The sequence below is a fragment of the Passer montanus genome, unplaced genomic scaffold, assembly GCF_014805655.1.
Source record: "Passer montanus isolate IOZ18808 unplaced genomic scaffold, ASM1480565v1 scaffold3, whole genome shotgun sequence".
Lineage (NCBI taxonomy): Eukaryota > Metazoa > Chordata > Aves > Passeriformes > Passeridae > Passer > Passer montanus.
This window is the reverse complement of record NW_024367707.1, coordinates 13,628,228-13,651,697: the sequence shown is the minus strand read 5'-3', so window position 1 is coordinate 13,651,697 and position 23,470 is coordinate 13,628,228. Positions and strand designations below refer to the sequence as shown.

The 23,470-nt window shown below is 35.3% G+C and overlaps 1 protein-coding gene across 2 annotated transcripts in view; it reads right to left on the bottom strand.

The window, feature by feature from the left end:
• The window catches only part of PRKX (protein kinase X-linked), a 55,759-nt gene that overhangs the window by 3,954 nt on the left and 28,335 nt on the right, over positions 1-23,470 (bottom strand). The window contains exons 3-8 of one of the 2 annotated variants that reach the window (XM_039714408.1): positions 21,538-21,801; positions 14,725-14,844; positions 8,870-8,965; positions 5,158-5,215; positions 2,970-3,047; positions 137-285 (exon numbers count right to left, since the gene is read on the bottom strand). In XM_039714408.1, the coding sequence (XP_039570342.1) occupies positions 160-285; positions 2,970-3,047; positions 5,158-5,215; positions 8,870-8,965; positions 14,725-14,844; positions 21,538-21,801 (742 nt within the window). In that variant the 3' untranslated portion in view covers positions 137-159. Of the gene's footprint in view, positions 1-136; positions 286-2,898; positions 3,048-5,157; positions 5,216-8,869; positions 8,966-14,724; positions 14,845-21,537; positions 21,802-23,470 lie in introns of those variants that run through there. The other variant, XM_039714409.1, reaches the window with a different exon arrangement.

Genomic DNA, 23,470 nt, shown 5'->3' with positions numbered 1-23,470 from the left:
AATGCAGAAAACCAAATCCTGTGAGATGATTTTTGTCACTTCAACCCATTATGAATCAGAAAATGTAATTTCTGCATGTGGTTCTCACTCACAGGTCTGCAGTGTTTTCAAGGGAACTCTTGACATTTGGACATACCTTGTCCAGTGTAGATGTAACACTCAGAAGTTCTTGAAAATTTCTAGATCTTTAGGAGGTACCGGAGGTGTCTTGTTCCAGTCATCTTCAGGATAAGCTTCAAAATTGGACGTATCCCCATCATTGGATACTTTGGGCACTATGGGAGGCTAGTAGAAGAAGCACAACAAAAATGTTATTCGTTTCCTCAACGAGCTCCTCTCCATCATACTATTCTGTAAAAGATCTATTAAACAAATGGAGTACAGATTTACAGTTCACCCTTTTCCCTAATAATGAATGGCACGAGAGAGAAGCTTGCAGCAACACATACACATTCCTACTTTTTGTCAATTTTACACTAATGTGGTTAAAAACCACTTAATTAATACACTTAATATAGATACCTATTTTATTAAGCACTAGCTTCTTTTCAACTAAGAATCTTCATAGCAGCATGGGAAACTGCTATCATATTGAGGGAAAAAAGCCTCCTCTTCACTACTTTCAAATAGACTGCTTTTGAAGAAGTTGAAATTACTAATTTCTGTCTATCAACTGTGCTTTTTCCTAACCTAGCAATAAATTCAAGCAGGTAAAGAAATTGCTTTGTTTGTTTTTACAGAGGATCCTTTCAGTTTCTAGTATAGCTCGTCAGCTTCACAGTACCTGTAGTTTTAACTTGTCTGAAGTCTAACATTGAGAATGCTCTGTGCTTCTGGCCACAGACTACAAGTTAAAGATCCCTTCAGGAACATTTCATTAATTGCAGGTATTAATGAAGGGACATTCATCTCTCTATCCTCTTCTCAGCAACTGAGAGCTTCACTATCATGCTTGAATCCAACAGAACGCTTTAGAATGAGAAAACCTTATGGATGATCAGTGAACTGGCTCAAAGTTATACCACAGACAAAACTATAAAGTATAGCAAGATGCTATTCTACATATCCCCAAAATGATAAAAAGTCTGGCTTTCACTAGCTCATGAGATCTGATCTGATCTTTTGGGCTTTTCAAAATCAGTAGGTTTGCAATGGGAAAGATGGGTCCCTGTATGATAGTACTTCTAACCTTCAGCCAAAACCAGAGTCCTAATTTTGTGTCTGGCAGTCACAGTAATACTGCCCAGATGCTGAGGAAAATGTGCAGAATCTGCTCTGCCCCTGAGAAATGTCTGCTCCACTGTGGGCAGCCCCTGGTACCCCTTCTCCCTGTAAGCAATTTGGCAGAAAAACCAGTTTTGTGAACTGACACACAGAAAGAAAAGAACAAGAGAAAGGATGACTAATGAATGATGATCACAATAGTGATTGCTATTGTTTATATGGTATTGATATTCAAGATCTTATTTGGACCATGAATCAAAGCATAATTTACACAATAGACAAAATAATGTTTTTACAGGGAAAATGGAACATTGTTCCATGCATTATTTAATTTTTCCATCTCTTCATCAGTATGAAATTGTGGGAAAAAATTCTGAAGAATATAGCTGCCTCTATAAATAACCAAGTAAAATTCTGATCTACATCACATCCCTACTCAAGTTTAATTAAGCACCATCTCATCTTCTAAGAGGTTAATGTAACCATCACAAAGATTAAGAAATAAGTTTTGTATTAATAATCTGAATGCCACAGTGACTCTTTTTTGATTAATTTTTTAAAATAAAAATGCCACATAAAGAATGTTTGGACCTGAGACATTTGATTGTACATCTAACAATCATTTTTAATACTATTTGTTTTTTATTGCTTTGATTGTCATAAACTTCAGAGTTCAAACATTATTAAACAGGTTATCATCCAGTTTGTGTTCTTTGCAAGGTTTCAGTGAACAGAATTTATAGTAAATACCTAAGTAATGATTAAAAATAAAACAAATCCACACATTTCAAACACTGTAAACTTATTTTTCTTAAAGAGAAAAGTCATCTACAGCTTTGTATTAGATATTGTTTACAAGAATACACGAAGAACATTTTAATATTGTCTTTTTTTTCCTTTTTTGCAAGAACTCAAGGTATCTACCTGGAATTTAAGTGCAAGAAACTTATGCAAAGAGAAAAACCCAAATGTTTAATTGGTACTTGATTGACTGCCCGTGGTAACTCAACCTCTGCTACAGAAAACCACTGCTGTAAGGAACTGTACAAGTTAGAACTCTGAGGAAGGAAAGAAAGAAGGCAGTTTTACTTCCAAAGGCCTTTAAAAAGCATTTCGTAGTGCTGATAGCTTTTGCAAACATCTGCCATCATACAATACTAGAATTCAGTGCTATAAAAAAGTATGTTGGAATTACATTCATAAATACCTCTCTTTCACCTTCCCTATTCCTCCTACTCCCATGTGCTTCCCATTTTATTAAAACATCTACCTGAACTGAACTTGGCACAAAAATTTAAAGCCCAGAGTAAAATACTTCCATGTATGTAAGGACAATGAAAAACAAAACAAAAAAAAAAAACCCAACCAAAAAAAAACACACACAAAAAAAAATCAAACCAACAAATTAGCAATCCCAAATAAAAAGCCACTTACAACAAGTAATCACTTACAAAACCCTAAACCTGCAAACTAAATTTTGTATTAACTAATCATCTTCAGCAAAATAAAGCAGGATTATTTTTTTAGACAGTTCGCATACAGACAAAAATGCAAACAGACAGTCATATAATTAACTCTACATTGCAAAAAGGCAAATATGCATTTAATTACTAAGTGTGCATATAGACATGTGGTTATACACACACAAACACACAGATGCAACAGCCAACAAACCTTCAACAGATCAGCTTAAATGAACAATGATTTCTCCTTGTGATGTCCTATACAGTATTTGCAGAATGTACCTTTAGTCTCCTTTGAGGTACAGCATCCCAGTCTATAGACCTGAACCATCGATGTCTCTTCACATCATCTGCTCCATTCTTTAAGGAAAGAAATCAAAATAACTATTTTTTAAGCTACATGTATGTCAAATCATGTATTTCATTACAAGAACTGTGATATCAGGTCCATCCTTTTTTCTTTTTTTCAGGTGATAATCATTAAAAGGTTCTAAAGGATAAATGCACAGTGTTAATTCACTAGTAGGTCCCGAGTTCCAGCAATAAAACCCAAAAAATTTTGGTTTGGAGTTTCTTTGGGCTTTTTAGCATTCTTCTGACACAATGGAGATCAAGGACAGGCTTTAAAGTACCCACAAAACCATTCATTACAGTCCTATTTACTTTTGTTTTCACCAACATTTTAGAGAATGCCTTTTATTCAGATATACTTTCTAATTCTTGCACTATTAAAAATAACTGAGGGTTGATGGTGTTTTAAATAAAAATAATGTCTGAGAAGCACATAGTTATTTTTAAATACTACAGACATTTAATGCTGACAGGAAGATGTTCTCAGTACTGTTACGAAAGTAAATACATTAAAACATTAGTTTTCACTTTAGATATACAGCTAAAGGTGTATTTGCCTTGTAATGATTATTCTCTCTGGGGTGCCTTTTTTATTTATGTACATAAGAAACAAAAATGTGTCTTTTTTTCATGATTAATCTTGTTTCAAGCACAGACTTGCTCTCTAGGCATTAAGCACTGGGGAAAACCAGCTGGTTCTCTGTCTCAGGCCTGATCAAAGCACAGCACTCAAGACTATAACACATACAGCTCCCCAAAACCAAGCACTATGACACATTTGGGCTTTTTCAGATTTATGTGGAGTGGCACTATCCATGCTCATATCCAATGAGGCTTCAAGAACAGGAGAACAGTATCACGCAGTTCCCTCAAAAGCAGATCTGACTGAATGCTTCACCAGAAAACGCCTTGTGGGATTTACATCTTTTTAAAACAATTATGACAATGGAAAAGGATCAGACACAAGTCTGACCTAGTGCTCCCACCCCAATATCTGCTCCTAATTAGAATTGCTTCTGATTAAAGAATTTTAGTCAATTGTAGGGAAAACCCCAAAACAAACCTAAGCAACCAAGGTCTAAAAACATCCCCCAAAGCAACACAAAACCCAGCCAAACACATTTACCAAAGCCCATGTTTGAACAAGTCAAGATTTGCTTTTGTTCTTGTTTTCCTTCAAAACTGTCCAAAGATATAAAAGTTTTCACTGGTAAATTATTTTAAAAATTTTCAGCTTAAGAAATCCTCCTGAAAAAGACTACAAAGGTTTCTGAAGGATAAAAAAACCATTATTTCCTGTTTTTTTCTTACCAGTTGAACTTTGTGCCATAAAAAGGCTCCAAATGGAAACACTGGACAGCTGGTTAAAGCATTTATATTTATATTAATATGTTAAGAAAACCCTGGATGATTGTGCACCTTTTACCATCTTCACCTATTTTCACCATTCAATGTGCTTTTGGGCCAAAAAGCAAACCTCTAACATCCCTTGCCCAGAGAAATAAAATTTTAGATGTCTCTAAAGAGAAAGATTATACAAGCTAACTTCAGTATATATTGTCTTCATAAATCTGTTTGGATTAGGGTAAATAATTCTTCCTGGTGGAAGAGTATTTGACTGTGTTTAATCAGACCCACCAAGACAATGACCAGATATCACAGTACTACAACAATCCTTTTAATTTTAAAATAATTTTTAAACTTCAAGTTTGATTAGCGGTCCTTCTGGGATTAACACTGCCACAAAAAGAGAACCAATTGAGCTGGCACCCTGCTCTACAGGACTTAATACCATGTTTCTGGTCTCATCTAGGTTTTCACATTAATGAAAATGAAATGAAAAAATGAAAATGAAAAAAGGGTGGTGGTAGGGGTGGTGGTGAGGAGAGGAAAACCATGATGAAGAGTAGCATCAATCCAAATAGGGGAATGATTTTCAGAAATACAGAAATAAACAGGTTAAACTTTGCACTTAGGATTGCATAACCTAAGTAATGTACAGGGAAATGTATGTGTTTCATGCTTATAACTCCAAAAACTCTATGGAGAGCTGGTCTGTATCTTTGCTACAGAATTCTTTTAACCTTGTGCTGTGTTACACTAAAGATCTTACACTGACCTTCATATTTCCCAGTCGTCTTGTTCTGTCAACCACAAGCAGCTTCTTAATAAGGTCTCTGAAGTAGAGAAAACATGTTCTCTGTTAAACAGAAGTAATTTATATTTGACTATTGAGTGCAACAGAATATAGACATGCTTCCCCTTGACAATTAATTTCCTCATACTTTAAGACATTTTTAAGAGTAAACAGTAAAAAAGAACCTAACAGAATTCTTGATCTAATGGAATTCTTGCAGATTTCTTTTAGACTCTTCCAAGAAACAAAGGAAAAAAAACCTCCCTCTCCCCTCCCCTGCCCCTTGCCATTTTGTTCTTTGTATTTTTGCATTTTGCTCGGCATTCTATATCTCAAATGGATCTCTAAGCTCTTTATCAGAACTCAACACTAATACATATTAAAAAAAGCAGATGAAGCTGCACCCTCATCTTTATGCTAAATATCCAGGGAAACCATGGAAGAGCTAGTCATCTGCTTAAAACTAGTAACATCTATAATTGAATTGAAAACAAAAAGCCTCACTGAGATACTGGCTCATTGAACAGTTCTGCATAAAACTAAATCAACATTTTAAGAGATTAAAAGAAATTTAGAGACAAAAAACTCTTCCGTATTAATAGCAAAGTACTTCAAATATTAAGCCCTAAACAACTATGAACCGAAAGTATAAACTATGAACAACTAAAAACCAAAAGTATCATAATTTATGGAATTAGCCTGATTACCTATGAGTTGAAAGAAAAATATAGCTTCATATTTCTATAAGCAGTTACATTTTATCTCAAATATTATTGTGCTATTTGATTTTAGAAAACTGGCATTCTGGACTAATTGCATTAAGCACCAATGACAAGAAAGAACAAAAGTTTAACCATCCTTATTTCTATAATATCAAGTATTCCTGAGAGATGACGTACAGCATGAAATTATGGAGATTAAAGAGTATGGCTAGTTCAAATTTTTAACAATATCAAAGGTTAAAAAAAGTCAACTTTTATTTACAGAAAAGAACACAAACATAACAATGACACACCTGCCTCTGTCCAACCCTACCTGTAAGTCTACTATGCCTCCCAAAAATAGCATTGTGTCACCTGTCCTTGAAATCACAAGTGTGTGTGCAGAAAGAACATATGAACTGATTATGCTAGACTGTTTAAAAAACTGTTGCATTTGGCAGAAATACCATCCTAAAAGTCGGCTGGAAGAAATTTAAATTACCAGATAGACAAATAAAAAAGTCCACGTAGAAAGCAGTTTTTAAAACTCTGGTGATTACTCCAGACAATCAATATTTCAATTAGATTAAATCATGTGACCAACTCCTTTCAGTCACCTTTGCAGAAATATCCCTTTCTACTCCACAAAGAAGACCATTCATTATGGAAAAGGCCACAAGGAAGACTATAAACACACTTAAAACAGAAGTAGGACTGAAAAGAAATCCACAAACTCAGAAAGAGATTCACAGAGTTTATGACCAAAGATACTTTTCAGTTCCTATAAAACCAGAAAACATTTCATGGATCATTCTTGGCTTGCTTCAAAAATTCATCATAAAACAGTTAAGGGATGAGCTTACTTGCTGATACATGTGTTGTTACTAAATATGACATTTGCTGCATTGGACCGGGGAAATATCCATTGAACTGAAACAAATAGATACCTCAGCAGTTCTTTATTACATTGGTTCTAAAAAATAATTTTTAAATTATGTTAGAATTATTTCAATAGATATGCCGGTGTATTTTTTTGAGAATCAAATTCTACATGAAGGACTCTGCAGACCAATAATTAGTAAAATGCTGTAGCAGTAACATTTTGTTTGGAGGTTTCCAAAACTGGGTTTTCCAAAGAAAACTTTAAAAAAGCAGTAAGAAAGAGTGACATTCACACATCAGGAGGGAAAGCAGAAGTGGTATAAATTCAAAAAGTAAAGCATACAGGAGGGTGATAGGGAATAGGTGAGTAAAAAATGTAAACACCCATAAGCTCAGGTAGTACATACCCCTAGGCAGAGAAGTGGTCTCAGAGTTCAGAAAGAGAAAAGTTTTGCTGCCTCAGAACAGAAAGTTAAAACATTGTATAGCACTAATACTTCAGACACAGTTTGGGTCTGACAGGACCCAAGACAGCTTCCTTTCTGGGTGAAATACTGACTTATTGGAACAAGAGAGAGAAAACAGATGGGTTAGAAGGTAAGAAGCAGACTGCCTTCATTGGACAAAATAACCTTGGCACTTGCTTTAAGCAGAGACGTTCAAGGACTATCCAGTTCTGCATATTGTGGTTTAAAAGCAAGAAGAGGGGCTGAGATCCAAGACACTGTGTTCACAACTCAGTGCAGAAAGCAAGAGAAGCCACAGAAGTAGCATGACAGAACAGTGATTGGCCCCCTCTACTTGTCAGTGGTGAGACCACACCTCGTGTTCCTGTGTCCAGTTCTGGGCCACTCACTTCAAGAAAGACATTGAGATGCTGGAGTGTGTCCAGAGAAGGGCAATGGAGCTGATGAAGGATCTGGAGGGTAAGTCCTACAAGGACTGGCTGAGAGAGCTGGGATTGTTTAGCCTGGATAAAAGGAGGCTCAGGGGTGACATCATTAGTCTCTGTAACTGCTTTCACTGTATTGGATGGGTTGTTAGTGATGATAACCTAATTTGAGGTGTTCCACCTTCTGATCATAATATTATAATTCAGTGCACAGAACACAAGAGATAATCAGTTCTCTTTCCAAGACCAATTGGATTAGGAAGACCAGACAATGAGACTACACTAAACTGGTAACTGTGTGGAGCTACTAAGAGTAAACTGTTATAAAGACACAAAAATATGAGACACTAGTCAGCCTAAGGGGAGACAGACATGCTTCATTCAGTGCATCCAATGATTCAGTGGAGGTTAAAAAAAAAAACCAAAAAAACTCTCAAATGATTAGTTTTGCTTGTATCTGTTTAGCCAGGAGTAACAGTAAGCAAGTGCCTACCAAAACATCAGGAGTGATTAACCTAGGAGTAACTTCCTGTAATCACTCCCTCACTCAATTCTCACTTAGGAGAAACTTCATGTTTATAATTGCATTTCCTCAGTTTCAATGTTTACTAAAAATTATTTCAGTTATGGAATTTTCAAATAGGAAAAAAACCCCCCTTATTTCATCTGCAATAAACTCTTAACAATTGCTAAATACTGAGAATTAAATCCACATTATAGGTGTATGTAATACTCCATATTGAACTGGGCCCCTGCTATCATAAATTTAGGTTGACTTTACACTAGAACTTCTGAATACCAGAGTTTGCTCAAGTAATTATGCTGACAGTGATTCAAGTGATATGTATCTTTAGATAGAAACAGTTTAATGTTCTCTTCCTGCTCTCCTAATTTTTGCTCAGATTATTTCCTCATATTTCTCCTCTTGACCTGCTTACAGGACATGCCAATGGGGTTTCCACAAGGTGGAAAAGCATTTAATAACCATAATACACAGAAAAGACAATCAGATATTATACTACAACTGTATCACCACCTTGAAGTCTACCAAATATACAAGTTTATTTGGACTGAAAGTGTAAATGTAATATAAAATATTTTCCAACATGATGTTTCAGAAAATCAGAATCTGAAATCAGGTCTTCTAAAAAGATTTTAAAGAAACAGTGCTCAAGAGGTATTTAGAATAGAAAAGACAGTGTTGGAGTCATAGACTTACTTTACATATAAATCCAAATGCCTTGGGAAATCTATTTTGCCAGCAAGAATCTTCTGATATATACCAAATGGATTGTCATCAAAAAATGGAGGAAACCTATTTTAATGCAGAAAATTTTCAGATGTTAGAAAAAAAATCTAAAATTTTATAAGCAGTATTACATTATAGCAATTTCCCTCAAATAACTGATTATGTTGTTCTTTTTGGCAGGACACTACCAATCAAGCACTATCTTGAAGAATAATTTAAGGCTACCATTGTAAAACAGAAAACATTTCTGTACACAACACACTGAATGCAGAATTAAAATTTAAATATAACAACAGAATAAAAAAAATATAAAATTGTTACATAATTGCAGTAAAAACATAATTTATGAAAAAAAAAATTCTGTGTTAACAGTTAAAAATGCTTTATTTTTATGTCTAAAACCCAGGGATATACTCTCCAAAAGAGCATTACCATTTTTGATCTTGTCCTGTAACTGCTGGCACACCCTTTACCAGTTTTTTTTTTAATGTTAAAGGACCTTCACATGAATACATTATCCAGTTCAGTTATTTGTTGTGCATCTTGAATTCAACTATGTTCTGCTAGATAAGTTTTTTGAAACAGTCAGACTGCTCACAACTCTCCAAGTGCAGCAGCCTGTGTGGGACAGATAAAGTTTTCATTGCATAATCTTCTCTATGATGAATAGTAAACTAACATGCAATTAAAATTCTACATTTATGTTTTCTATGAAGTTTTTCATGAAGTTATGAGCTAACAGAGAGACTACTTCTTGTTGTATAGCTACAGTAAGAATTGGAAGTTTTCTGCTGTGCTTCCTTTACTAGCACAGTACATCTCTGACTGCTGCAAGAGGTGCATCAGCACAGCCAGTACAGGCAGCTGAGCCCAAGCACTGGCAGCTTTCTGAGCATCATGCTCTTAAAAGTCACCACAGGAAACCCTCTAAGGGAATGGAGCAACTCATTCAGTAATCTCAGTCCTGCTTTGTCCTCCATAACATGACCAAAACAACCCTCTTATTATGCTTCTGCCTCAAAATCCCCACAGAATTAAAAAAACCTACAGAGTTTGAGTGCTGACCATATTAGAAACATCCAACCACTATTACAGGTTAATTAAAATATTTTCACATCTCCCTAACATAATTACTTTTTCAGCTTAACTGTGTACATACACAAATATGGTGCTTGTGGCTTTGGAAATCACTGATAACACAAAAACAAGGATGAAAACAATGTTTCTTCACTTCAGGCTCTTTTTTTATTTTATGGTAGTCAAAATAGCTTATTCTTTAACAAGTAATATACATTATTTCCATTATGTTTTCAGAAGTATTAATTTCCTCATTATTCAGCTGATGATCAAGTGGATTAGCATTCCCTTTGAAATACTGTAAATATCAGCCATGCTAATAATCAAATTCCATTAGAATAATTAAGTAAAGGTGTCTTAGGCTTATGGTAAAAAAAAAACAAAAACGCTAATTCAAAGCACTGAAAAGCATGACTAAACTATCTGGTTAGGGAAAGACTAAAGGACATTTTTTGTTGGTGTTCAGAAAGTCAGAGTACTTTCTTTGTGAAAAATTACTTCCCAACTAACTGAAAAGTGGAAGAACCTCAGGAATAATTCTTGTGCTATTAAAAATTCCTGCCCTGACACTAAAGAACAAGGAAAACATGATTGCTATTTAACATGCACAAGTTTTTTTCCATGCAAGGAAGACTATCATACAAAGTTTATTTTTTTAGTCGAGCAACATAAATACCATTCACATTCTACACAGCAAGTTGACAAACCAAATTTTCTATTTATTACCTATTATAATCTCTAAATGCATAAAGCAATTAGAATGATATTTTTAAACTATGTATTACAAAGCTACCAGCTGCAGGAAGCCAATTACTATACAGTACTGAGGTGTGAAATCAAGAAGACTAGAAGAACATATAATTTTCTTCATATTTACATTGCATTGTTTTAATTTGTTTTCCCACTTTGAAAATCCAAAATTACTATGTCTACAGTTCTTGTAAAAATTTAAATCACAGTTGGCTATATAGTAATTTTATAGCAATTAAAGTACATTTGAACTCTATGCAAAATGACAACAGCTTTGAAAGATTGTAGTTTTCTCATGAACAAACCAAGTAACTTGATTTTGACGCTTTTTGTAAATGTCAATCTTCAACACAGCACAGATTTTAGATAAAACAACATAAGTATTGTGCTGTAAGCTACCTAATAAATCAACAAAAATCCCCTTGAGTTTCAGACTTTTTTCACACCACAACACAAATACAAACAGCTGCCTTTTCACCAACTGAAAAGAAGCTACAAAAAATATCATCTCTGTAAACAGGAGAACAGCTGCAAACCATTCCTTTTGCTAACTGAAGCATAACAATGGCAGGGACTTTTATTTTTTCCCCCAAAAGATTTTTTTTTCCCAAAACAATCTAAAGAACAGAAGTTGTAAAACCTCAAGGGTAAACACCCAGGTCTGAGAATATGAAATTGCAGACAGGAACCATTAACCCACCTAAAATGCCAGACCAGCACATCACATATGACAACCGAAGCAAAAAAAAACCCCACAAATCCCATATCAATACCTAAAATTCATGTTAGCTGCATATCTGATAACAGTACAATTACAACCGAACTTATCTAACGTTAAGTAACAAGTATATTTTTCTTTGAGTTACATTATAACAGAACTCATTTACTCAAAATAAATAGATGCTTTTGTATTGACAGTTTGTTTAGCTTGTTTAGATTAACTCAATGAACTTGGTGTTATTCATCCGTTTTCTTCTTACCCTTGCTTCTCCCTGGTTCCTTGCCCTTTCTGTATCTTGGTATGTCAAGCCTAAACAGGACCTTGCCTTAAACCTAGCTTGTGCAGAATTAGAATTCAATAGGCCTCCAGAGATTGAGTTAGGGTAATAAGACACCGTGGAACAGGAAGGTGTGGGTTTGTTTGTTTGTTTTTAGAGAGGCCATTTCTTTACACACACACCTACCAATTCTTTTCAATTGCTTTTGGGCTTCAGAGAGACTAACATCAGGAAGTAACTATCAAATGTCTTACATTAATATACTTGCAGACAATAACTTAGTCTTGAAGTCAGGTTTTATTCACCTTCAAAATATTTTCAGATTTCTTAAACCTTCTTTGAATTTCAATTGATAAAGTAAACTAGGACTGCTTCTCTAATAGAAGTCTTGATAGTAAATATCTAGCTAGACCTTGAGTTGGTGAGGAAAAGTGCTTCAAAAACTATCGCCAAGAACAGCAAAAAGCTTATAAAATGCTAAAAGCATACTTTCATTGTGACAACCTTACCATCTAAAGGAAACACATACAAGCCATAATCCCTGCCCTTCTTTAATCCCCTTAAAACAAAATCCTAAGAAAGTAGTATCCCCCCCATCTTAAAAAAGCCCAAATCAAACAAAAAAACCCCCAGAAAACAAGCCTCAAAATGCAAACACCCCAAAAACCAAGCTTGTATGGAGTCCCTATTCCAGCTTTGGAAAATTACTGAATGCTGCTGTGTTTAATTTTTTAGTGATGGATGCAGTCCCTATCCAAAGTAGCATTCAATCATTATGAAGAGCATGTCTATACAAGTACTGTAGTAAAAAAACCTTAGAAAATCACACACAGCAGACAGCTGCTCTGTCAATCAGCCTATATAAAACCTCTCTTGATTTTCAGGACAGCCTAAGCTATCTCTATTGGTTAAAAGTCTCTAAAAGCCAAAGTGTTCATATTAAGCCACCACCTTCCCATCCCCCCACTCTGAAATCCAGATCTCATCCCTTGAGCCAGACAGCGTCATGATGCAGAAGACCTTACACAGAAACAGCAACTGCTCCCTTTGTTTATGAACAACATATACCAGTCATATTTCAGTAGAATATACAGAAGTCATACTTCAGCCTTGAGGTCTCAATGAGTCCAAATATCTTGCTTGATTGCCACCTGTAGTCAGTATGTTAACCTTGTAAACAATGTTTCTATTAGTGGTCTAGTGGAGAGAATCCTACCAACATCTCTGTAAGGCATGCAAATAAAAAAGGTCCAGTATCCACTTACACTGGGATCACACAGACCTAACAGAGAGTGGTCCCACTAAAACCCATGGTAGAAAGGTAAATCACAGCACCTGCGCTGATATTACAGCCCAGATGCTTTTATCTACAGTCTTCCTGCTGTCTAGGACTAAGATTAGTGGCAACAAGCTTGCTGGGAATACCTTTTTTCTCTCTGAGAAGGACTCTTTTGACCAACTTGAGCTGCTCATCTTACAGGAAGCAATGGAAAAAAGGGTGAAGCCCGGTCTCTGTACAAATCAGCCTACATAAATAACAACTTCATATTAGACCGTATCAGCCAAGCCTGTTTGGGTCAGCCAGCAACTATTTTTATTGCTTTTCTATCTACAAACTGCCATGAGATTCAAAGTCAATGTATAAGCAAGCCCTCAGGACATTATGAAAGCAAGCAGTGGGTAGCTGTGTTACTATTGAGTGAACTTCACAGCAGTACAGCAATGGATTAGAGCTCTGAAGTGACCACCCATCCATCAGGGGAGCTGCTTGCTCAGGCAAACTTACACGCTTGTCCAAACACAGGAAGAGTGTCACTTTGAAATGACAGAAATGCACAGAGAAAAGGATGACTAAATCCAAGCTAGGACACTTTGTTCTGATGATTCTACAAGGCTGCAGATTTATTAGGAAAGGCCACAGAGGACATCTGGATGCACCTGGAGACCAAGAAGGTGCAGAGCACACTGAGCCAGGTTCCAGGCATAAGGTATGAAACTATGCAGAAGGCAGAACTATGAAATCAAACTGATGAAATATACTATGTCTCTTCAGAAGCTATGAAAACCTAGCTTTCATCTGCATTTGTCCTATAGCACCCACTACAGGAAAGCCAATTGCTTTGAAAAATCCAAACCTTTTTTCAAGTACCCTCAAACACAGCCAAGACAAAAAAAAAGTAAAAGGAAAACCATGCAGATGCCTTGTGTAGCACACAAGCACAGTTTCACATTCTACCTAAAATCAGTTATTGATTTTACTGAAAAAATACTTATTTTTTGAAATCAGAGCAAATTGAGACAATTACTTTTATTTAACTAATACTAATAAGTAATGAACAGTTAATTATATTAATGCCAGAAACCATTTCTTCAGTTTGAATGGGTATCTTCTGAAAATACTGCTTTATCAAAAAACTTCCAAAACAGCAAAAGCAGCATTTCAGGAAACTGATTTCAAAGAGATCTATAAAGCTTTTCACTGTTCTTCCTCTGGTTTAAAGAAAACCAGTCCTCAGTTGTAATACAAATTGTATTAATAAAAGTCTTCCTACTTGCCACTACACATTTTTACAGACTAAAGCTCACACCGTATTTAGGATTTCATATGCTGGAAATTACAGAAGTAGTCCTGTTCTTTACCTTCCAAATATAAAGGACATTGTGAATAAAAATCTAAATTTCAGCAAAACTCAAATTTCCAAAACACATAGTGAAAAGAGAAGCTGTTAAAAAAAACCTTAAGAAAAAAAAACAAAAACCAAACCCAAACAAAAAAACCAAACCGAAAAGAAGAAACAAAACCAACAAACTCAAAACCTAAAACATTCTCATAACAACTGTAATATATGTTGTTTTGTAAAGCTTCCCAAATCCTTTCTTCAAAGGCAGAAATTAAACAAGTAAATCAGTAATAAATTTAGCAATCCAAATATTGTAAACACAACTAGCAAATAATTCTGTATTACATAATATTGCTGTGATGTAGTAATTATCACTTACCCTGACAACATCTCAAATATAAGAATTCCCAGGGCCCACCAATCCACAGCTCTTCCATGGCCTTTACTTTGTATAACTTCTGGTGCAAGGTACTCAGGAGTGCCACAGAGAGTCCACGTTCTGGTTGTAAAAGAAGGGAAAAAAACCCAAAAAAACAAACAACAAATGCAGATCAAAGTGGAACTGAAATAACAATAGGAAAAATCAAACATACACATAAGAACTAACCAACATATACCTATGTATTTACTGTACGAAGAAACAGAAATAAGAAAGCCCTCTACAACATCTAAACAGACTACTTTGATGATGTTCTCCAATTCTCCTGGAACAGAGATACATGCAAAATAAGAAACTACCTATCTCAAAAAATACCTGTGCACAGTTTCCCAGCTGGAGCTGTGCTACTCTACCCATTAGACTATACATTGTTTTGAATTATTAACAGTGATTTTCACTCTCTAAGCCGCAGACCCTGGGAGTTCATAGACTACTTCTGACAGGCCCAGCAGAAGACAAGCGAAATGGCCTTTTCCAGGAAAACAAAGTTTCATTTAGGAAAAAAAGGGAAGGAGGGAATTTATAAAGCAGTAGTAGTTTAAATCAGTAAATAATATCACATACATGAACACTGGTTTTGCAATTTAAGTAAAGTTTTTCAAATAGTATTGAAATCTAACTTGCCATCACATCCACAATATTCATTAAAAGGGAAACATTTTGCATTCTTAGTTATTTAAAATATTTACAAGGTGTAGTTAAGCAAGTGTGAGATAAGTAGGCAATACTTTTTGTGATATATTTTAAAGTCATTTTTAGTCATAGCTTTCTATGGTAATGTCAGAATAAAACTGTAACATTGCTAAATAAATGAAGCTCAAGTTCTATAAAGACATGAAACAAACTCAAGCTAAGCAGTTATGTTTACAAAGACCAAATTACATTTGAAAAGAAAAATATTCTGAAATAATTTCTTCCAGAAATGTAAACTTTTCTTTGTAAAAATGCCCATGTAGAATTTGCCTGGCTTCACTCTCTTGACTTAGGTTTAAATGTACATTTGAGAAAATAAGGTGCTCTCATTTTGAATAAATTAGCCTTTCCCAGCAGCAAGTCAGAAGATGAAACTTTGAAAATGTGCTCACCAATTCAGGAGAAATTGAAACCCCAGCACAGAATAAGAAAGAAAACTGTATCACATTTCAAAAGGAGCACTATTAAAATACGACAAAGAATATAATCACTGTACATGATTTCTAACTTGCACCAAAAAAACCTGAGTGTTTGTGAGAGGAAGAACTTTCTCCAATCAAAACGGTAACACACTCCTGAACAAATGCATTAAGATGAACAGCAATCACCTTTAGAACTAATACTAATTCAACTTCTTTTTTTTTTTAGAGAATGCAAGGAAGATGATTGTTTCACCCATGTCTGCGCTGACATGGCCTCACCTTGAGCCCTGCATGCAGTTTTGGGCACTGCAATGTAAAAAAGACATTAAGCTACAAGGAAGATGGTGAAAGGTCTGGAGAAGAAGCCTCATGAGGAGGGGCTGAGGGCACTTGGTCTATTCAGACTGGAGGAGACTGAGGGGAGACCTCTCTGTGATCTTCAACATCCTCACAAAGGGAAGCAGAGGGAGAGGCACTGATCTCTTCACTCTTGTGATCAGTGAGAGGATGCAAAGAAACATCATGAAGCTGAGTCAGGGGAGGTTTAGGTTGGATACCAGGAAAAGGTTCTTCATCCAGAGGGTGGCTGAGCTCTAGAACAGGCTCCCCAGGAAGTGATCACAGCACTAAACCTGAGAAAGTTCAAAAAGTGCTTGGAAAATGCTCTCAGGCACATGGTGTGACTCCTGGGGATGTCCTGGGCCCGGCCAGGAGTTGGATTTGAGGATTCTAATGGGTCCCTTCCAACTCAGCACATTCTATGACTCCTTGCAATACTGAGTAAGAGCTTTTGGGAATTTTTTTCCGATTGGTTGGCTTTTTATAAGTTTTAGTCTTGACTCATAAAAATAAGATAAATGAAGGGAAGCTGTACAGTCAGTTAAGGCTTTAGATGAAGAATTATAACTTGAATTTCTTTAAGCTTCAGTTTACTATGGCAAAAGCCAAATTACTCCAGCTAAACTGTCAGATGTGTTAGGCACACTTTGCATCCAATGTGCTTCAAGGTTCTTGAAACTACATTTCTAAGTGTAAAGAATACATTTTTAATTTTTATAATTTAATTTATCTAAAAAATATAAACTCTTGTTTTCCAAATCAAGCATACTGAATTCTCACATACAGTGCTGCTTTACACTACTGCCATCTAGCAGTTACCTAGATCAGGACTATGGAATTAAGAACAACAGCAAAGCTCTCTCATCTTTTAAAATTACGTACTTCTCCCTTTCTCAAATTTAAAAAGCTGTATCCATTATGTGACTTAATCATACTGATTTTGGGCAGCTATGCAAATGAAACAGCTGACAGTTTTACCGTGTTTTTACTCAAGTAAGAGGAGAATTGTGAATATAACTTGCCAATGTAACTTGAAGTTTCCAAGCTGCATTAGAAAATAAAATTTATTACCACCACATTAACTACTTCCTTAATTTCAATCAAGAAATGTATGTTTATGAGCTACACAAACTTGGAAGAAGCTCATGCTCTTTTTTAAGATGTGCATTTGTGCTGTAAGATCATGACTTATGTTTCCTCTTTTGTTGGTCATGAAATAGACTGTGTAGTATTTTGGAAAACACATCAAGTAAGATTATACAAAAGGTAGCATTTTAAATTTTTTTTATCATTACAATATTGTGGCTACTGCATATTTATCTGAAATTCCAGACAACTTTTTTTGAAGATAAATTACAATGAAAAAAGGTAGAGAATAGACTGTTCCCTTCGAACTGCTACAAAATATTCACTCTTCTGAGATTTCAAGATAAAAGCTGAAATACAAGAAAGTGCTAATTGATAAGCTTGAATATGTAAATTCAAAACACGAAATATAGAATCTACTCTGGTTAAAAAGGTAAGCTACAAAATAGTTTTGTGAAACTTTTGAAGAGGACTGTGTGAAGAAGTTCAGTCTCGATGGTTATTGTGTTTCAGCATCCATCTCTGTGTACCTGACAAACATTTTGCATATGGGACAGATTAACAACTTTTGTTTTGGTATTCTGGCAGTTTCTCCATAATTATATTTAAAAAAGATTCCTTTGTATCCAGCCGACAAAAATTTGTTCTGCAAGACATTCTTGCTTGCTTCTACAGTGACAAGGGGTACACTTTGCAAACCAGACTTACTGTGTCTTACATAGTCTTTCTCTCTCCAGTCCACTGTGTGGAACAGCCATGAGGCACATCCAGCCTATGCAACAATGCAGAACTACCCCCAATAGGTTTAAGATTAATCACTTCTCAAGTTTCTAGAAAGACTCCCAGGTAAATTTATTTTTTAGGAACGTTACCTGAATAAACTAAAATTAACAGTGAATAACATTCTGGGGGGAAAAAAAAAAGATCACTCAAGTCTTAATTTTAACTAAAATGTTTATAACTTTGAGTGAAATCTCTCCATTAAAAAAAACCATAAAATTCCATGCAGGTTAGTTTTGTACTTCTCTGAAGGAACATGGGAATTAAACGCCAACACCCCAAAAAATCCCAAAAAACCCCAAATACCCAAACAAAAAAAAAAACCCAACCAAAACCCACATAAAAAAGGAAATCAGAACAGAAAAAAAATTTCAATAAAAATACTAGACTGAAAAAGTAGCATATGCGTTTCAAAAAGAGAAAGCTCTACAAATGTAACAGTTGTGAAGTTCAAAGGAAATCCTTTTTATAGCCTTCAGGTAACAGTAATTTATAAAAACCCCTCCCCAAATTTCTTCCTGACATTGTCCTTTTTTAGAAGTAGTGGCCCATCTATTTTATATGAATGTACTTACAAGAAACTGAAAAGGTTATTAAGTCTTCAGTTAAGCAACATCAAGGTGGAAAAGAGAAGAAATAAACAGCAGGTGAGGCAAAGACACACTGTTTTGGAGAAAAATTTAGAATTTTTAAACATACACTATGAGTGAAAAGGGAGGAAAAAGGATAAACAGAAGGACATACCAACAAGGAATAGAAGGAGCAAAGAAAACCTCCTCTCTTTCCTCTGTTTCAAAAAGAAAACATTAAGAGTCAAGCCCTCCAGAAATTGTACTAATAAGAAGGTACAGGTACAGGCTGCTTTCCACCGTGGGAACATGAGCTACGAGCCAGACACTCTTTCTGAAGAGCAGCTTAACTGTAGAGGGACATGGTGGATATTTCATCCCTTCACAAATGGCAGTGGGAAGAAAGGAAAATGTCTACAGAAAAACCTCTATTAGGCAGCTACAGAATAATTTATGTGAAGTGTTATGTATATGGAACATGGGATCATATCCAAAGTCTTCTCCAGACCATGTTTTCATTTATGTATTATGTCTTCTTTCTAGGAATGTCTCTGCTGATCCTGAGAGCAGGTTACCTCACAATGTTTGAAGAACATAAATCCTTCATGACTTCTTTTTGCAATTCGTGTATGCTGTGTATATTTTCACATCTATACACTCACTGACACCCATACACATAAGATTCATATGTACAGACATTTGCTATGCATAAAAATGACGATATCTCCTATATTTTTGATCAAATAGGCTATGCCATAAACAAAAGCACCTGTTGGAGTGCACTAGTGAATAAAGGGCTGATAACTGTGTATTTTTACAGTGACAAAACCAACATTGTGAAGGTGACTTCAGCTAGTGGGGAGAATACTATGTAGTTTCAAAAAAAAAACCCCAACAAACTAGTAACACAAAGAACTAAACCAGATTTGCATAGGTGCAACCTGTGCAATCTTTGCCACCTGTGCTCTAATTAATAATGTTTTTGCTAATTTCAATGTTATGTTCTGCATTTGCGTTACCTGTTGTACATTTGAAGGAAAATCAGCTATGAATGTAAAAGTACTATAACCTTCTATGATGCAACACAAACTGATCAACTCCACTGCCCCCCAAGCAATATGGAAAACACAAACCTAATTAAAACCAGTAATGATAAGAAAGTTTGATATCCTAAAATATATTTGAACTAATTTGCTCTTAGAGATTCATCTACCAGGTTGAAAAATATACACTGATATGAACTATCACCTTATTTAATGAAAGGTTACTTCTCTTGTTCCTTAAACCCACAGAAACACAAAACGAGACTTTCCACTAAGTGGCAGTATTTACATATAAAGAGCAAGTCATAAGTACTTGTAAGAAAATGTCTTATAAAGAGATTGTACTACTTTCTTACATGGAAGCATGTTAGCTCTTCCTGCAAAAAGTCTTTTTGCTTTAAAAACAAAGTATTAAAATGAAAAGCCAGCATTTGTAGGCCTTTTGGTTGCTCAGTGGAAATGGAATTCATATACTCATAATAAAATTCTATGGTTTTAAAACAAATTTTGAGACTTTAAAGGTGAATAGAACATTTGATTCCATTTTGTGATTTCATTGGTTTAATCTGACTTTTACTTCCTAAGGGATGCATTCAGCAGCTTCCTCAGATCCACTCTTGCTACCTATAAGTAAAATCTTACAAAAGGAAGGCGTTGTAAAATCATGGCTCAGGCCTGTTACTTTGGTTAACTAGAAAAGGACTGTGGGAAAGAGACTCAGCTGAATTGGGGGTAGAAAACAAGTTACATAACCATGGCGTGTTCACATCGTAGTGTATGGTGGTTAATTATGTTTGTTGTGATTTAAAAGTATGTAGCTGATAATGGGCTAACTGCTCAAAAAGGCCTGGGTTTTGCAATAAAGCAGCTCCCCTTTGCCCCTGCCTGGAGACTCTGTCACTACGGACCCTCCACTCACATGTTCTCCTTCCAAACTGACTTTGCAGAAATCTTCTCATACACAGACCTATTTGTTGCTAAAGCAGCATCAAACAGGTGGATGACTGAAGAGGATGAGCACCTATGTAACACCTAACTCAGCACTGTGCTGCCTCAATCAGAACCATCAAATACAATCTCCCTGAAGAGATGACTCAAAGGCATAACATCCAGCCTTGTCACACCACTCTTCTGATAACAGGCTGGTTTTTACTTCCCTTTTCTTGAATCCCAATGCTCTTGCTTACTCTTAAAAACATGGATTATGGTCTTGGAAGAGTAGTCCAAACAGAGAGAAAGAGAAATGATGGTGGGGGGAGCCACTGCATTACCAAAACTTACATATGTAACTAATGATGACAGTAATATAAAAGCTAGATTTAAATAATCAGTTCTGCTGAAGCTGGCCTTATGCTTTTTGTCTAGATTTTCGCAGTTTCATTTTCACCACAGGCTAGTGAAAACACTGTATCCAGTTTTAAAATCAAATTCAGAAATCTCTAAAAGGAAACTAGAAGGAAACATGAGTTATAAAACTCAGTATGTATGTAGGATTAATTTATGTATCTAAGTATTTGTTAGTATTATTTCCCTGAACTCCCTTTTTACAACATGACTGCTGAAAACTTAAATATATAAAACCAGCCATGTAAAAATATTTTTTCTGTCATAGCTCATGTGTGATATTGCTCCTGGTTATACCTAAGGGGTAATACTGCTTTCCATACAGCCATTTTAAGATTGTAATTTCCTTCAGATTAAGGGATTTGGTATGTGTGAACCACTTGGAGTATTAAATCAAATGCTGAGCACCTGAAATCAAACATTTTTTCTAATTTTTTAGCATGCAAAATGTAATTACCAGAACAAAAGCCAACTTACCTGTCCACCAGTTTTTTTGCAAATCCGAAGTCAGTAAGCTTGATATGTCCTTCCTTGTCTAGTAATATATTTTCAGGTTTTAAGTCTCTGTAAACTATTTCTTTGGAGTGCAGGTATTCTATTGCACAAATAATTTCCGTTGAGTAAAACAGTCCTGTGCTGTTGTTGAAACGCCCCATGTTGCGCAGGTAACTAAAAAGTTCCCCTCCTGGCACATACTCCATTAACATATATAAAAAACGTTCATCGTGGTTGGTCCAAAATCTGTAACAAAAGTATTGTTTTACTGGATAAAGAAATTATATCTTTGATTTGCTTTACAAATAAATGTCTGTAAAAGGCCTCTGCCACCCCAACCATGTATATAATTAATTCCTGATTCCTTATCTGCAAATATTAAAACCCCCAAAAATCCAGCAGGATTATGTAAGACATTCAAGTAACCACCTTAACCTACAATATAAAACAACATAGTTGAGGATAAGTACAGCACAGGCCAAGAAAAAACTAATTGACAGATTCTGTTTCATCATGAAAAACAGGTCTCTTCTAAGCACCAAATAACTGACCCTGACATAATGACCAGACATTTTTTTTTACACACTTTACATTTTACATTATCAAGCATTACCAAAGTGATGAGGGTAAGCAGAATCTGCTTTTGTAAAGACTTTCATGACAATATCCTTACAACTAGACATCAGAGAGTTGTCCTTCTGCTCTCCTATGCCTTCTTCCCTGGAGATACACAATCCCAACTAAAGCACCAGCTGACAGTGCTTGCTCTTCTATGGCATCTTTCACAAAAGCAATAGAAAAGCAAAAATGATAGCAAAACAAGATTCATTTCTGTACCTCAGAATTCATCTATGGATTGGTACCTTCCATTCTTCAGACTACCACCTTTAATTTAACTGTCACATACAGAACATAGCTTTAAAATGCTTCATTACAGAATACTGGAATCTTCTCTTCCACATTCTCCTAAATTATGTTGTATTGAATTCTATCTACATTAAACAACTCACCACATCCCTAAATGTATCTCAACAGTCAAGAAGAAAACAAATATTGTTGAACAATTTAAGAACACTACCATTTAAAACAAAGAAATAACCCTAATTCCATTATAAAAGATAGAGAGCACTGTATTCTCACCTACCTTATTGATACAGTGATACAAGAACAGAAGCTACTTCAGCTTCTAGTCAGTGCTTCTGCAGTATCACAGGTACCCCATGGTTAATCAGGGCATAGAGCCTTGAGAAAGATAAGCAGAAACTGAGCTCCCCAAGACATGAGTAATTTTTACTCCAGAAGATTTTATTTTTGGCAGTGGCACTGAGGCAACCAAGGAAATAAGACAAAGTAACAGACATCAGCTACAGCTCTTTGATTCCCTCAATGATGGAGAAAGCAGAGTCCAAGCTTGTCTTCTGCTTTTATGGAACTTCTTCTCTATCATAGTCATCGACATCATTAATTGGCTATTGATAACGTTCACAGTATCTTTACAGACTACACAAAAACACTCTGAAAATGTATTTTAGGTAATTAGGCAATGTTCACAGTGTGTGAACATTACAGACTTTACAGACTTTACAGACTACACAAAAACACTCTGAAAATGTATTTTAGGTAATTAGGCAAAGCTATACCTACAATAAACAATGAAAGAAGAGCAGAAGTGTGTGAAACAAAGCAAACCAAACATATATGGTAGAGGAAGACCAAAATCTGACAACACAGGAGAAAAAATGTAGCATCTATATTATTAAGCGCAGGATTTTTACTGGAATTAATTTCTTTAAAAACTGACTCTTAAAGGTTTGTCTATGCACTAAAAAATGGTTACATTATTTAGTATACATGAAAAAGAGCAAAATTAAGAACTTCTGTACTTGCAATTCAGACTGCTTTAAATGGTAACATA